The sequence below is a fragment of the Crocuta crocuta genome, unplaced genomic scaffold (genome assembly GCF_008692635.1).
Source record: "Crocuta crocuta isolate KB4526 unplaced genomic scaffold, BGI_CrCroc_1.0 scaffold129, whole genome shotgun sequence".
Taxonomy (NCBI): domain Eukaryota; kingdom Metazoa; phylum Chordata; class Mammalia; order Carnivora; family Hyaenidae; genus Crocuta; species Crocuta crocuta.
In genome coordinates this window covers 7361628-7378605 of record NW_027551571.1, presented here as the reverse complement: position 1 = coordinate 7378605, position 16978 = coordinate 7361628, and the positions used below count along the sequence as shown (strand labels likewise).

Below are 16978 nucleotides of genomic sequence, written 5' to 3'. Positions count from 1 at the left end.
AGAAAGGCCAGGAGGAGCTCCGTCATCAGCTCCCTACACAGCCCCAAGTGTGTGACGACCTCATCCCTCTGGATCCCAGCACCCCGCTCTACAACGTGGGGCGCTCCCCGCACCACCCCCAAGGATTCCTGTCCTCTGATTTTCTAGAACTCTATTCTAATAACTCAACACCTTCAGCAACAGGGAGCACCCTGCACACAACGGCTGCCCCAGTTCAGCTCCCACCCTGATGACTTTGGAACCCCTGAGAGAAGGAACCCTAGCGTGCAGGGCACCACGTTCACACACAAAGAGCTGGCTCCCATGGGCCTTCCCACCTTTTTTCCTTGAAGGAGACTCGGTCTTGCTCGCCGTCGGGGCTGCGCTGGCAGAGGGGGGCTTGGCGTCTTCAATCGTGGGTAAAGGCGGGGCCGCAGCTCCTAAGGCCTCGACATCTTCTTCGTTCACAAACTGCATGTCCGCTGGAGGCTTGCTCGACTCTAAACCGGGCAGCACGGGAGGCCTGGCCAGCGTCGGCGACTGGTCACTGAACGCATCTGAAGATTCACTCTGAATGGTCTGAAAGTGCATCTTATCACAGATTTTTCTACTGTTTAACGGACTGCAGTCTTTCATCTTGTGTGGAGATGACTAGATCGAAGGGGCAGAGAGGGAGAGACAGACAGAACGGTCAGCGCGTGGGCAGAGAGAAAAACAGAGTTAGTTAGGGAAACACAATTCACCAACTAACGATCTGCAGAACTGACCACCCTCGGGAGTCACCCAATGATTTCCATACCTGCCAAAAGATTCTAGAAAAACCAGCGTGTGCACAGCAAATGCACTCTCATCTATAACATCAAACTTCCAAGGAGAAGTAAGTGAGACTAGTAATGGCCAACGAATAGAAAAAGATGCTCAAATAAATGTCCACCAGTAGAATGGGAAGTATATTCACATGGTGGGTAGTTTGCAGCATTGACAAGCAATGAATTACAACTACACACAACATGATGAATGTTGTCAAACTAACCTCCGCTGGAGGCTGTTTGTCTTTCCGGGGGGTGAATGTGAATGGTAACTACAAAGGGTAGGCTTTGGGTGAAGTGGGTGAAGCCCCGCTTCTCAGTCTGGGTGCAAGTCCCACGGACACCCTCACAGTGTGAACATGTTATTTCCTGCACGCTTATGCTCTGGGCATAAGCATGTCACAGTTTAATGAAGTTTACCCCCAAAATGTGAGTGAGTCAGTAAAGAACTGGCGATCGGTTCACAGGAGTGGGAAATTAACATTTGAGCCTACTTCTCCAAGGAGTTTCTAGCTCTGGAAAAGATTTATCCACATGAAAACCCAAAATGCAATGTATGGGTTAGGGCGAGAAGGGGGGGTATTCATTTGTGTATCCGATCTCACAGCTTCTAGTGCAAACGAACGCAACGCTGTAGCACGTCTGTGGTCGGAAGCGTTCTGCCAGAAGCGATGGGTTAGCACTTTCACGCCGTTTCTCCGGCAGCAAATGACATGAGTTTGTAAAGACAGCTGGCTGGGTCAGCACTACTGCTTGTGGGCAGAGAAATCAGCATTTTTCATGAAAGCGAACTATAACCCAGAGAAGGAAAGAATCCACAGCTCTACCTCGATAGGCCTTCCCTCCAAAGAGCTGCTCGTGTGGATTCTTCGTAGGAGTGCTTTCAACGTTCACTCCTTCATTAGTTCCTTCGTTCATTCATATTACAAATATTTACTGGGGACACAAGAAGCTATAGTGTGTTCTAAAGGCCTTACAATATTTTTTTAAAAATTTATAGGAATATACCCAAGATGTCTTTTAGTAGACTGGAATATGAAACAAACTTTCTAGAGAGAAAAGAGTACACCCATTTCAAGATTTTTGGAAACCATCCTCGGTGTACGGCAGAACTGAGGTGGGGTGGGAGGCGGGGGGGGGGGGGGCTTACCTTTGCAGCCTGGGGCAATTCTCCCCAAAGCCAGAGCATTTCCAGATTATTCTTCTGCACCGTCCTCTCCGTGGCCTTACTGACCAATTCTGAATCACTTTTCGGTGTTGAAGGTCGGGAGCCTGAAGGGCTTAACGGGACACAAATTCGTGATTAAACGGGGAAGGGAAACTTTTTGAGATGTTTTTGGCCCAGAAGTCTATGGTTCAAACAGCCCAGAGAATGCACACAGGCTTCACGACATTCCCCCTGTGGCCACCAGGGGGCCACAGAACACGCGACACGGGGAAGGAGCTACCAACGTGGGCAACCTGTGGGCCCTGCCTCCAAACCCCAAGGTGAGAGAAGGCATTTAGAAAGGAAAGTTGCGGGAAAGACAGATGAAAATAGAAAGGGGGAAAAATAGAGTCTGCTCTCATCTCGGAACCACCCACCTTTCCCCACCTCGCCCTGAGCTCCCCTCCCCTGCGTTCTCAGCTTCCAACCCGAGTCTGTCAGCGGCTCTCAGCGGCGAAGGGGCCCCCCCTCTCTCAGCCACGCCCCCATCAAATTCCACATTTAACACATGAATCCGCACTGGCTTTGAAAACAGGGAACTGGTTCACATGCCAACTTTGCCACCAATGCCGAAGGCCAAAGATAAACTCACTAGCGTGGCAGGAGCCTCTACGTTGAGATTTTACAAAATATTAGATCTTCCAGGAATCCTTCAAAGATCCACCTGTTTGCTAAGGCAACATACCATGAGGCTTAATGCTCAGGCCAGCTTTTAAGGGGCTGGAATTTGTGTTCTCCTCTCTATTTTCCATAGGTCTGCTTTCTGGACCGGAACGAAGCCTTCCCTCTCTGTCCAGCCAAGAGTACATCCTATCTCACTTCTCACAGTAACCTCAACAACACCCGGATGAGAAAAAATACCCCTGTGATCACTCCCTGCCTTTATTCTCCCACATCATCTCCACCAGTTACACGCCGGTACCGCATGAAGCTGGGACGAACCCTCTTCCCCAGCCCCGCACCCCACCAGCCCCCAGACTTGGCCTCACGGACCCGAGTTAGATTTCAACTCCAGCCCAATACACCTTCCTGTCAGGACGAGCAGTCGCAGATAAAACCCAACTTGTATCAAACCGACATGGGCCCGCAATGGCCAAATCGGTCCCCAGATCTCTGTCCATTGGGCCATTTGGACCGGACTAGCCACTCTCTCTCTCTCTCTCCCGCCTCCATGTCACACCGAGGTGCTCACAGGCTGGTTCATCGACGGCCCACGGTGCCCACTGCCCGCCTACCCATCTGGGCGGTACGTTGCTGCGGTGTGGCCCTCGCGCGCTCCTTCACCAGCGTGTGGACTGGAAGTGTGCGCGCCACGGGACACGCCTCCGGACACCCCCTCTCCTACCCCCTGGGAAGTGGTCCCACGAGAGGAAGTGAGCGCTCCAGTTATCTGAGTGGTAACACGCCCGTCACCTTCTCACCTCTCTTGCTCCCTCTAGTCCAGTAATTATGCTTCTCTCCAAAGGGCCAACGCTCTCTGGGCACTGTGTGCCCACGATTATACAGTCACCGCAGGTGGAATGGGCAGAGGGGGTGCCGTGCCCTCCCACGTGCCTACGACCGCCCGCACGGAAACATGCACCCCGACTGGCCTCCTGCCCTCATCAGCACTGCACCCCGAGCTCAAGTCGCTTCACACGCTCCTGCTGCTCTATTTATCACATAAAATACTTATGTGTTGTTATAAGTTCTGTGGAAGAAGAAACTGTCTCACCCACTGCACGAAATTAAGTAAAGCCCTTGAGACTGAACTTGCTCTGGAGGAGGAGGGGCCCGCAGATTTCGTGTGTGAAAGGCCAGAGCGGACAGCTCAAGCTTCGTGGGTTCCGCGATCTCTGTCAGAACCGCACGGTCCGGCCATCGTAGCACCGACGCGGCCACAGATGACACGGAAACAACCTGGCTGCACTCCCGCAGCACCCCGAGAAGAGGTGGAGGGCCGCCCGTGGCCCCGCCGGCTCTCGCCGGCCAACCGCTGCTCGAGAAGAAGGCAAATGCTGAACACAGTTCTCCTGCGGCACCAACTCCAGATTCCCTGATACTCTGATCCTTTGATGGACGCCACAAGCCATCGGTTTCCAGAGAGGTATTCAGGGCCGCAAATTCACATTCACAGAGAACCAAGCCCAGTGTGGAAGCCGGAAGCTAGGAGTCCCATCTCTCCCGCTCAACACGCCATGTAAATGGTGACACGTGGGCACCACCAGCCTTTGTCCAAAGCCCTCTGTACACAAATACATGCGCGCGCTCTGTGGAATCTGGATTCACGGACGGTGAATCGGGGAGAAGACTCCCAACGCTGAGTGCGACGGATGAGAAGAATGGGGGGGTTCCAAAGCTTCCCACCATCAAATAATAGACTTTTAAGATCAAGGGTTGTTCAAAAAAGTAAGTTTACAAGGTCAATGGCTGATTTTCACAAGTAATGCATTTAGTAACCCCGTTAACGGCCTTCAGGATTTTGCCAGCCCCAGGGAGGCAGGTTAACTGTTCACCATGTCGTGGACCTCCTTCTAAAATCACCTTTCCTGGGCACATGTAACCTCCAAATGAAGCACCTCCTGAGAACTGGTTCTTTAATCCCAAAGGAAAACAGTTTCCCACGTAGAAATTAGTCATAGCTTCAATGTTAACCTTTATAAAGGAAGCCATGTAAATCCACCGTCTAGCTTAGAGTAAAGGCAGCTCAGAAGGGGTGAAGGCAGAAATCTCAGACTATGGCATCCGATGAAAATACAAACCTATGCAATCTTAAACCTTAAGAACCCCCCCCATGCTAGTCTCAAAAATTCCATATTCTAGAAATGCTGGGGAAACACGATTCCATTACTCAGGAAGTCTCAAAAGCTATCGAAAGGAATTATGATAACTCCCCTCATATGAAAGGTCTTATAAACTTCTTTGCTGAACAACCCTCGAGACAAAACAAAGATCGTATTCCCAATTTTTATGTCATTATTGTTTTGCCAAGCACTCCACAAAATTAGGAAGGGCTCTCTGCTTACTCATTAGTTTGCAGAGAAACCAAATTTAGTAGTGGGGAAAAAAAAATCTAATAATCTACAGATGCTTAAAAACACCAAAGGAAAATAATCATCTCCGTGTCTCCTCTTCAGAAGTAATTTGGTTAGTCAAACAGATTTGTAAGAGTTAGATCCAAATTTTCGCTTATATCATCTCTGTGTGTTTTCTGCGTAAGTAATTTGGTCAATGGTAAACAGGCGTTTAAGTAAGGGTTAGAGCAGAGGTTTTATTAGGGAAGACATCCAAGTGGGTAAAAAGGCCCCTCTACCTTTCTGGAGCATAGCAGTGAGAAGGCTGCGGAGGGCAAGAGCTAGAAAGGCCTCCCTCGGCCACAACTACCAGGTGGGGGCCAGTCCTCTGGCAATCTAGCGGGCTACTGGATACCACGTGATGGACATTAAAAGAAAGAAAAATCATGGGTCAATTAAATTAAATTTCACATCAATTCTCTGCCTAACTCTGCACAATCACATCTGTAAGAAAAGGAACGCACTGCGGCATCTGACGAGGGCAGAGGACCGTCTGTTGAAATCGCTAGGAAATCAACATCAATTTTTTGAACCACGGGAACAGGAAACTGCCCAAAAGACTCATTTCACTTTCTCTTTCATCCTGATGCCCGTAAATGATGGTTTTTCTCCGGTCAGAATTTGGTGCTTAATCAAGCTGTATACTCCAAAGATTTATTTGGTCAACTCTGCTGCTGCCAGTTATCTCTTTAAAGAAAATACATCATTTCAAATATGGAAATGGATCTATTTATCCTAATTTGTAATTGCACCGGACCACATGATCCGACATGGTCGTTGTTCCGGATTCAGACAGGAACACATGAAAGAGAAACATATCCGGAGGTGTGTTTACAACATTTATTTGGGGGCACCTTGGTGGCTCAGGCTGTTGAGCGACCGACTTTGGCTCAGGTCATGATCTCATGGTTTTGTGAGTTCAAGCCCCCGCATCGGGCTCGCTGCTGTCAGCCCAGAGCCTGCTTCAGATCCTCTGTCTCCCTCTCTCTAACCCTCTCCTGCTCGCTCACTCTCTCAAAAATAAACAAAATGTAAAAATAAAATAAAACATTTATTTTGAATTCTTAAAACTAATGTAGGGCGTTTGAACAGATTTTTTTTTAAACCCCTTCGTGGTTTCTAAGTATTCCACATAATTTTCTTCTAAAAGTGCCGTGTTTTTCCCTTAGGGTTCATCTCCACAGACCTAGGGAGACAATGGACAACAATCGCACTGTCCATCACAACAGCTACGAGCCACACATGGCTGCCATGTTCTCGAAGTAGGACACGTCCCAACTGAGAGGGTCCGTACGTGTGAAATTCACAATGATCTTACACACTGCGAAATCTTTCACTAATAACTTTCTGAAAGCTAGCTATTTGATGATATTTTGGATATGCTGGGTCAAAGGAAATATATAAAAATGAACTCCATCAGTTTCTTTTAACCTCTTAAGGATGGCTCCTAGATTATTATAAAGGACATATGCAGCGAGCAATATGCATCTACTGCATGGGGCTGGTCTGCAGACAGACCTCCAGGAGGAGACCTCCCGGGGCCCCAGCCCCCGCTCTGGCTGGCTAACACTCGCTGTCACGGTCCTGGCTGGAAACAGGCATGGGACGTATCTATTTTTCTGTGACTTCGACTCCAGCACATGCTGCTGACTTTGCTGTCTCATTAGCGAGGTCACTCGAGAGAAACCTGAACGAGGAAGGTGTCTGGTGGACTCTAGCTTTCGGCACGAAGCAGGGCCTCCTATACTTCCACATAAACTCCCAGTACATCTAACACATTAGGAGCAAGAATGATCCAGGGATGTCACTGTCCCGGGGACAGTGATCAGTGTTAGCAAACCCCAAACATTCGAGACTTTTTCCCCCAGTGGCCCTCCCTCCACCGTGAACTTTTAATACCACGGACAGACTGTGTATCTGCTTATGTGCTGTGACCCCTCCAGAGGCCACAAGCCATTATAACATCTAAGAACCCTTTGCTGCCCAGGAACCAACTATTTGGTCCCGATGGGGGTGACACCGTCCCTGCTGAGGGCACACGGTCTCCATCTGCCCCCTCCCCGGTTCTTCTGAAAAGTGCTCAGAGGGGCTCACGTACTCTCAGAGTTATCACTGACAGAAGCTTCCGGAGCCTTCGGGATGGTACCCTGCACGCTGAGCGGTTCTGGTTCTCCACATTTATACCGGATTCTAGGGGACTTCAGACTTCTTGTCAGGAAAATAAATACCCTTGAACTCGGCAGAAGGGATTACGCATGGGGAGAGGGCATCGTTCTAACAGCCCAGAGCCACCTCGGTGGTGCCTAGGGCAGCGGCTTGTTCCCGAACCTTATTTGAGAGCTAAGTGTCAAGAAAGGCTTAGTCACCTGTTTTCTCCCACTGACACTTAGCACTGAGTAACTTCAGTGTCACGTGCGGGGAGCCCAGAGCCGTATTTGCAGGTTGACTGGGGTATCACATAGCTGTTGATGGTCTGCCCGTGTCCTTTTCAATCCTGCTCTAAACTACATTTTTTCACTCTTTACTTATATTTCACCATTTCATTAAACGCACTTCCTATAAGTGACTTCAAATCCTCTGGACGAGGGTGCATGAATGCACACGCTTCCCCCAGCGACCTACCTTGCACTGGGCGACCACTCTCTATCAGAATTAGGATACGATGCTGACTGAGGATAAGTCATGACGGGGGAAGGGCTTTCCTTAGCAACATCTTGTTGGAATGCAGGTATGTCATTAGGAAGAGTTCTGGAGGGGAAAAAAAAAAAAGACTAAAGTCAAGGAATTATTAGCGATAGATCCATAATAAAGGGAAGTTTCCATTTTATCCTGATAATCTGTAAATTGTTTATGGAGTAACACGATCTCCTTCTAACACCCAGGCGTAGTCCAAGCAGTGGAGAGGGAGAAAGCGAGGCAGACACACATACAAACATGTTTTGTGCGTTGGCTGAACAGTAAATGTAAAGTGACTGTATTCGAGCGCCTGGACTGAGAGACGTGCGTGATGGCTACACAGGCTGCTATTTACACTGCGGCACCGAAACCGGACCGGGGAGGCTGTAAAGGTCTCGCTGTTCACGGACGGAGGTGTCCGTGATAATACTTCATCCGGCAGAACAAATAAGTGATATGAACCAAAGGAATCTTATAATTATAAAATGATTGCAGATCCACCTTGTTTCAGGTAGGATGCATCCACTAAATATTAGAATGTGCGGGGAGCCTGGGTGGCCCAGGTGGTTGAGCGTCCAACTTCAGCTCAGGTCATGATCCTGAGGTTCGTTGAGTTCAAGCCCCGCATGGGACTCTGTGCTGACAGCCCGGAGCCTGGAGCCTGCTTTGGATTTTGTGTCTCCCTCTCTCTCCACCCCTCCCCTGCTTGTTCTCTTTCTCTCTCTCTCAAGAATAAATAAACATTAAAAAAAATTTAAATAGGATGCACTATTCCACTCACACAGAGGCCATCTGTCCATATTTTTGGTGTTCCCTGAGACATCTACCACTAACTTCTGGAATTAAAAGCCGCACAGGCATGACAACTATAATAAGACCAACCACCAGTTTCTGAGTCTATAGCAGACTAGAGGCTATAGTTAGGAAAAGGGCCATTGTGAATCTGCCTGTATTTTTAGCCAAGGGAAAAAAAAAAATCCTATTCTGAATAATGAAGCAGAGGGATACTCCCAATGTCCCTTATCCCTTCTTTATGCTAACAAGATACAAAAATAGTTGTCAAAAATGATACTGAGCTACATAAAAATCTGAAACATCAAGCATGCTTTACAAATGAGTTTTTCTCTTTTAAAACTCGCAGTGACAAATCGTAATACGCAGAAGCAGAATGTCACCGCACTGCTAAAAGCAAAGCAAAGTCGAACAAGATGACCATTAAACCTTGGGCCTAATCAAAACTGAAAAAGGGAAAGTTTGGAGGGAAAATCGGTGACGTTCTACACGTACTTGTAACCTGAAGTCTATCACAGATCAGTCCCTACTGTAAGTCAGCCCAACTGCCGGGGACACGGCTGGTGCCCAGAGAAGAGAAGGCAGGTTCCGGGGCACGTGGGTGGCTCAGTCGGTTAAGTGTCTGATTCTTGTTTTCAGCTCAGGTCACGATCTCACAGATCAAGCCCTGCATCGGGCTCTGTGCGAACACTGCAAAGCCTGCTTGGGATTCTCTCTCTCCGTTTCTCTCAGCCTCTCTTTCTCTTTCTTTCAAAATAAATTTAAAAAATTAAAAAATAAAGAGTACCCAGGTTCTGAAACTATGGTTTGGTGCATGAAGTGTCAGTTTGCACAGTTCTCTGTTCCTTGGCTCTGTCCTGGATGTCGAAGTTACCAGGAGGTCTGTTACTACCAGCTGCCTCAGGTCTCGCTGCTACTTTAAGGCTGGGTCCACACAATTCTAAAACTCCATCTAAAATGGGGCGCCTGGGTGGCTCAGTCGGTTAAGCGGCAGACTTCGGCTCAGGTCATGATCTCACGGCTCATGAGTTCAAGCCCCGCATCCAGCTCTGCACCGACAGCTCAGAGCCTGGGGCCTGCTTCCAATTCTGCGTCTCCCTCTCTCTCTGCCTCTCCCCTGCTCACGCTCTCTCTCTCAAATATAAATTTAAAAACCTTACAAAAAAACTTTTTTTAAACTCCACCTAAAATCCATTACCATGAGAACAAGGAATTCTGGGGGAAAAGAAGAGTTTGCAAGAATCACCTTAACGGGTCAACGCACCCAATTGGGACACAGGTCCCGCCTCTCGAATGCACTTACCTACTGCCGTCCGGCGGGTCGGCCTCCTCGTCCGAGCTCATCTCTATGGGAAACATGTCTTCATCCTCAGAGGTGTTCACGTTGTCGTCTCTTTTCAGGCTGTCCAGCTGCGACTTTCTCCTCCTTTTTCTTCTCTTCTTCACTAACGAGCTGCTTGAAGAGGCCTCGCTGGGAGGGGAGGCCTGGGCTGCCGGGTTGGGGTCCAGGCTTCGGCTCCGATCTACGGAGTTCCTCTTCAGCTGGAACTCCATGCGGGCGGCTCCCTCAGACAGGATGGGCGAGGTGGCCAGGTAGATGGGGACCACTTCCTACAGGACAAGACAGTTTTCAGAGTCTCATCACTTTGAGTTTAAGGAGGAGGGTGCTGCTAATGGCCAGCCGGGGTTCCTTTAGGAGCCCGAGCACCCTGGGGGAAGGCCTCGCAGGGCAGGCCGGCCAGTCGCCACCACCACAGCAGTGCGGCGGCCGGACCAGATAGCCGACCACAAAGTCAACGGTGCACTCAATGTCATTTGTACTGAATCCTGCGTTTTCATAATTGTAACAAAGCAAGATAACTAGTGATTTCAGGCCACCAATGGTCAGCTGTGTTTCAAGTACCCAAAACAAAGAGGAGAGACATGGACTTTGAGTCATCATATTACCCTAGTAACTGGACTCAGTTTTGCATTTCAGTGTGGGTGTGTGTGCATAAAAGAGAGAAAGGATGTGTATGTATTTTTTTAATTTTTTTTAACGTTTATTCATTGTTTGTGAGAGAGAGAGAGCCAGAGCGTGAGTGGGGGAGAGGCAGAGAGAGAGGGAGACACAGAATTGGAAGCAGGCTCCAGGCTGAGCTGTCACTACAGAGCCCCGATGCGGGGCTTGAACTCATGAACCACAAGATCATGACCTGAGCCGAAGTCGGACGCTTAACCGACTGAGCCACCCAGGCACCCCTGTATTTTCTATTATGCACTGAATTAAGATGATAGTAATTTAAAAAACACAAACCCAGCTGACAACCCGCATCCCCAAACCCACCAACAAGAGAGCAGACACCCAGGTAACGGCTGTTGATTAGATGCTGACTCTCTTCTTAAAAACTAAAGGAAAAAACACAAGCCTGTCAATTTAACAGTTTAAAAATGATTTAGCAGTTTTTAAAAAACCGTAACGATCACCGTATTAATGGATGACTTATTTAGTATGCCATACTCAGTAACAAGAAGTCAAGAATATATACAGGGGCGCCTGGGTGGCCCAGTCAGTTAAGCATCAGACTTGATCTCACAGCTTATGAGCTAGAGCCCCACAGCCAGCTCTGAGCTGACAGCTTGGAGCTGCTTCAGATTCTGGGGCTCCCTCTCTCTCTGCCCCTCCCCTGCTTGTGCTCTGTCTCTCTCCCTCTCTCTCTCTCTCAAAGAAAACATGGGGCTGACTCTTAGAGAACACGCGATGTGCTGCACTTATAAAATGAATATCTGAGAGATGAAGCCTTAGGCCGGAGAGGGGGAAGGGAGAGGTCATCTCACCCAGCCGTTCAGAGGGCCAAAGAAGAAATGTAGACGGCCTTGACACGGGGTTAAGAGCAAAGAACGGTCCACAGCTTGGACAGGGGAGAAGCAGATCCCACAGGTGGAGGGGAGACCGTACCCTGGAACAATCCAGAGATGAGGGACACAGGCTTCCTAGCTTCCGGTGGCCTTCCAGGGGTCGCCAGAGGTGCGAGTGAGGGGAGGAACGCACTCTGGTCCGTGAAGCCCCGTCCCACCCATGGGTACTGTCAAGGCCAGCACAGCAGGCCCACGGGTCTGTGGCGTCCAACACAGCCTCGCCCGAAGTGCTTCTTCAGCCCTCACAGTGTAAATCTGTCCAGAGCTAAGGGGCAGCAGAAGTTTAAAATGCAAGTATCCATGTGAGATGGAAAGAATCAGTCATTATGACTTAACGCTTCTCAGAGCCTTCCCTTTGAATAGGAAGGCAAAGGTGGGCAGGGACTCCCCCACCCCCACCCCCCACCGGCCATGGGTTATTACAGAAGATGGAGGGAGGATGGAAGATGCTGGTCCTCTGATGGGGACACGGAAAGGAAGCAGAGCCTGGGACAGTTGTATTCTGAAACTAAAACTATGGGCATGTGTTGTAGAACCCAGAGCTATTGAGATTGGCTCCTTTCCAGAAAGCTGCTGTCTTCCCGTAAAGGAACTCAGCTAAGAGGATTCTACGAAGGAATCACAACCCAGGATCCCTTCAATGCGGCTTTCTCAATGAAAGATAGAGCTAAAAAGCGGTTTGTCTTAGACGAAAACATAGCGGTGAATCGTCATTATTCTTAGCTAGGACGCCGAAAGCAGGCGCAAGGAAAGAAAACAAAAAGACATAAAATGGATTCCATCAAAATTTAAGTTTTGTGCTTCAAAGGACACCATCAAGAAAGCTAACAGACATATCTAAGGACCTCTTAACAACTCAATAATAAAAAGACCAAAACCCAGTTTTAAAAAAGATCTGAAGATCTTTTCTCTAAACATTTCTCTAAAGAAGATACACAGGGGCGCCTGGCTGGCTCAGTCAGTTAAGCGTCCGACTCTTGGTTTCGGCTCAGGTCATGATCTCACGGTTTTGTGGATTCGAGCCCCACATTGGGCTCTGCGCTGACAGTGCAGAGCCTGCCTGAGATTCTCTCTCTCTCCCTCTCTGCCCCTCCCCTACGTGCGCTGTCTCTCTCTCCAAATAAATAAACTTTAAAAATATATACTAAAGAAGACACACAAATGTATCCAATAAGAACATGAAAAGAGGCTCAGCATCATTAGTCATCAGGGAGACGCAAACTAACACCACGATGAGCTGCCCCTTCGCCCCCAGGATGGCCGGAATCAATCAGACAGCGAGGGTTGATGAGGATGTGGACAAATCAAAACTCTCTCATGCACTTCAGGTGGGAACATCAAACGGTGCCCAGCTTTGGACCACGGTCTGGGAGGCCCTCAAACACTGAACACAGAGTGGCCACGTGACACAGCAATTGTACTCCTAGGTACACGCCCGAGAGAAACGAAAATGCGCGTCCACGCGAAAGCGCGACATTATTCATCATGGCCAGAAGGCAGAAACATCCCAAATGTCCAGGGGCACATGAAGGGATGAACAAAATGGGGCGCGTGGAAACCATGGGCTATTATCCTGCCAGCACAGGCTAAGGAACAGATGGACCCACAACACATGCAAAGTGGGAGAAACCAGGCACAGACGACAACACACTGTAAGATGGCGTTCGTATGGACGTTCAGAAGAGGGAAATGTATACGAACAGGAAGAAGAGGGGCTGCTTAGGGCTCAGGAAGGAATGGGGGCTTGCGGACAGGTAGGTGACAGATGAAGGGTGCAAGGTTTCTATCTGGGGTGATGACAATGTCCTAAAATTCCTGGTGATGGTTGCACATGTCTTATGAGAGAGAATACTGAAAAACACCGAATCGTCTGCTAGAAATGGATAAATCACATGGTGCCCGAATTAATAAAACTATTAATCTTTTAAAAAATAAAAAATAAATCAAGGGACACAGGAGTGCTGATGCATAGGGGCACATGCACCCAATGTTCATAGCAGCACTCTCCAAATCATGGAAAGAACCTAAGTGTCCATCAACTGACAAATGGGTCAAGAAGATGTGGTTCATCTATACGATGGAATACTGCATGGCAATGAGAAAGAATGAACTCTGGCCACGTGTAGCAACGTGGATGGACCTTGAGGGTGTTATGCTGAGCGAAATAAGCCAGGCAGAGAAAGACAGATATGATATGTTTTCACTTATAAGTGGATTAGGAGGAACTTAACAGAGGACCATGGGGGAGGAGAAGGGGAAAAATAGTTGGGGAGAGGGAGGAGGCAAACCATGAGAGACTCTTGAGTGCTGAGAACAAACTGAGGACTGATGGGCGGGGGAAGGGGGGTGATGGGCATGGAGGAGGGCACTTGTGGGGATGAGCACTGGGTGTTATATGGAAACCAACTTGATAATAAACTATGAAAGAAAAAAAAAGAAAGAAAGAAAAAGAAAAGGGATTTGGCCACTCACGAAACAAAACTTAGAACATCCAGCCCTCCAGGATTTGACACACCAGTGTAACCTGTACACTCTGGACGACAGCTTGGATGACATTTGGTTCCGGTTTCCTAGGACGCGGTGAGCACACAGAGGCGGGTCAGGACTGCCAGGCCTTGTGTGGACACAGCACGCACCCACCCTGTCGGGCTCCAACACCCCCGGTCAGGGGAAACAGCCAACCTTCTCTGCCGCGACGGGCTACAGGGCCCAGCACAGCATTACTTCTCCACACAAACTTCCGCTGTGTCCTCCAGATAAGCATCGCTCAAAACGCAAAACTAGGAAGTAACGCTGACCACCCAGCCGTCCTACCTGATCATTATCAGTCTCTTGAACAAAAAACGCTTCTCCGTTGTCTCCCAGCTTCATGTGCAAATCCACAGATTCCCCGTTGATTTCTATGTCAACCTGAAAGAAAAACACTCGTCACCACAACAGGAAACCTCCAGGGGGGCGTGTCTCTACATACACGTATTTTACTCACATACATCCCCAAATGATCTCACAATTCCAAATCTCAATCACTCAGGCCCGGCTTAGGTGCTCTTCCCCATCAGAAGTGGAGTCTGTTTGCCTCCATCCCCCACCCTGAGCCCGGGAAGGCTTGCGATTGTCCCCAGCTAGAAGCCCAACAGAAGTGGCCCTATGGAACTTCCAAGGCCAGGTCAGCAGAAGAATGCAGATTCCACGTGGCTCCTTTCCTCCGCACATGCTCACACTATATCCAGTCGCCACGTTGTGAGGCCACCCAGGCCATGTGCAGAGGCCACATGTGGGCGTTCTGGCCAACACTCTCAGCCGAGGGCCCAGCCTGGGGCCGGCAGCCATGGGAGTGACCGCATCTTTGGACGGGGTCTGCCAACTGAGACCTCAGAGGGCAGAGAAACACCAGCCCGGCCGCACGTGGTCTGAATTTCTGACTCACCAGACCCAGGAGCTTAAGAAATAGCTGGTTTTTGCCACTACGTTTTGGAGTGATTTAACGCCATGATATGAGTTAATATACTTGTCAGTTCAGGGACCAACTGCTTCCAGTGCAGAGCCACAATCCCAGCGGTCTAAAGCTCAGTCCAAAGACAAGATACGACGAGTTTTCTCTGGAGAGAGAAACTGCACCGCAGGTCACCGGGTCCTAGGCTCTTACCACTTTCTCTCGGGAGCGCAGGACGCCCATCTTCCCAAAGCGCACGTGGAAAGGGGAGCACTGAAGGCTCCCGTTGGGTTGGCGGACGACGATGATGTCAATACATCCGGACAGGGTGGCAGGATTCAGGCCCTTGTAGAGTTCCTTCACGGTGACAAACACCTGGCCGGCCAACTGCCCCACGTAATTCATGGTTTGAGCCTGGAAAACAGAGACGCAAACAACCCACATGCAGACACACAATTAACTCAGAGAAGGCCGTCCATCGAGAGCCAGTCCAAATGGGCGCGTTATTGTGTCAAACACATGAATTACACGTGTGACTTGCACACCTTGTTCGGGTCATTTTGTTCCAGGGAATGGGCTCCACCACACCCACCCCCACTGCCCATCTACCCCCCACGCGGTCAGCAAGCCCGCAAACCTCCACCCCGGCAGCCCCAGAAACGCATCTGTTAACACCGGGCTCTTCCCCTCCGGGCCCAGCGATGCCTTGCGGCTCCTGCCAGCTTTGCTCTGTCATCACATGTAGGTTTTACACACGAAATCGTAAAACTTGGAAAAAGAGACTGTATTTGCTACAGTCTTAGTATCTATCGCCCACCATGCCGAGTAGATAGTCAATAACATGAGAAGAAAAAAGTGACTATTTTTGCTTGAGAAGGAAAGACAATGACTCCTTTACAACCATTTCCATCCCAGTCATGGTCTGTCTCTCTGACCCTGGCCCACGATTCCCCGAGACATTCATTCCAAACACTTTGGTTTGTCCACCCAGCTAATCAGCTGAAGTCCGGTCAGCAAACACCCGGGCGTTTCCTCCACAAAGGACCTGGTGGTGGGGACACAGAGACACAAGAGACCAAGTCTCTGTCCTCTGAAGGGACTCACAGGCTCATGAAGGAGACAGAAGTAAAACACAAGGAACTAAATATGGCAGTGTGGCTCTGTCTGTTTCAGGCAGACGCTAAGGGCCAGGACTGAGGGGCGGAGGGGCCACACCAGGCGGGCAAGGAGGGAAAAGGTGGGCAGAGCCCCGCAGTGGGCTGTACCCGTGACAGAGAACATGCAGGGAAGGATGCGAGTTTAAGCCACGCCGGGAGGTCCACACGTTTCTAGCTGGCAACGTGAAGCCACCGCAGATTCGGGAATGACAAAATGATGATTCGATCCATGAATTCGAGAAAGTATCATGATAACAATGTGCCGACTGACAAGAAAAAGCCAGAAGGTGGAAGACTAAGTGGCGGCTGCCAGTGATGGTGCAGACCAGACTCCAGCCCGAAAGGGGACCTCGAGGAGGAAGTGGAGGTGAGCGGGCAGGGAGATGCTCGGTACAGAGGACCGGCCAGGAGCTGGCGCCCTGCTCTGGCTCCCACGACCGCCTCAGGGCTGCTCCTCACCTGCCCACCTGGGCAGAGCCCACCCTCTGCTGCCACGGTCTGGCCCTGTCACGTGCCCGATGGGACTCCGACACCTCAGACTGGCCCATGGTCCCCGAGGGCCATCCCTACAGCCCCCCTCCACCACTCACTCCTCCTCGCTCCACCAAGTGGGACTCCAGCTCTCAGAGGCGGCTGTCCCCAGGTGCCCGCCCCCAGGTGCCCGCCCTCAGAAGTGGCTGCCCTCAAGGGACCATCCTCAGGGCACCTGCCCCCAGGGGCCCGCCCTCAGGATCAGCTCCCTTGGGGGCTCCCTCCTTGCCAGCCTGCAGGCCCCCTCTTCCCCAGCTTAGCTGACCTCAAGCGTAGGCCCAGTCAAACCTGCACTCCCCTCTCCTCTCTGTGCAGTTTGGTGGCCTCCTGAGGCCACGTGGTTTCAGCATCTGAGCATGAAGGGTCTGCACGCTGGACCCCAAGACCTCACCCTCCCTCCCACCCATCATGCACCAGTGACCGCCCACCCTCCGTGGGGGTGC

General features: G+C 50.1%; 1 protein-coding gene across 4 annotated transcripts in view; it reads right to left on the bottom strand.

The window, feature by feature from the left end:
* LPIN1 (lipin 1) overlaps positions 1-16978 on the bottom strand; it is an 80059-nt gene that overhangs the window by 33138 nt on the left and 29943 nt on the right. For 2 of the 4 annotated variants that reach the window (XR_013331802.1, XM_077750926.1), the window contains exons 2-8: positions 15061-15261; positions 14229-14324; positions 9820-10127; positions 7671-7796; positions 5288-5395; positions 1939-2068; positions 318-630 (exon numbers count right to left, since the gene is read on the bottom strand). Coding sequence is in view for 3 of the 4 variants with exons in the window: in XM_077750926.1 (XP_077607052.1) it covers positions 318-630; positions 1939-2068; positions 5288-5395; positions 7671-7796; positions 9820-10127; positions 14229-14324; positions 15061-15261 (1282 nt within the window). In the remaining variant the exon portion in view is untranslated. The remainder of the gene's footprint in view (positions 1-317; positions 631-1938; positions 2069-5287; positions 5396-7670; positions 7797-9819; positions 10128-14228; positions 14325-15060; positions 15262-16978) is intronic. The other 2 variants (XM_077750928.1, XM_077750929.1) reach the window with 2 other exon arrangements.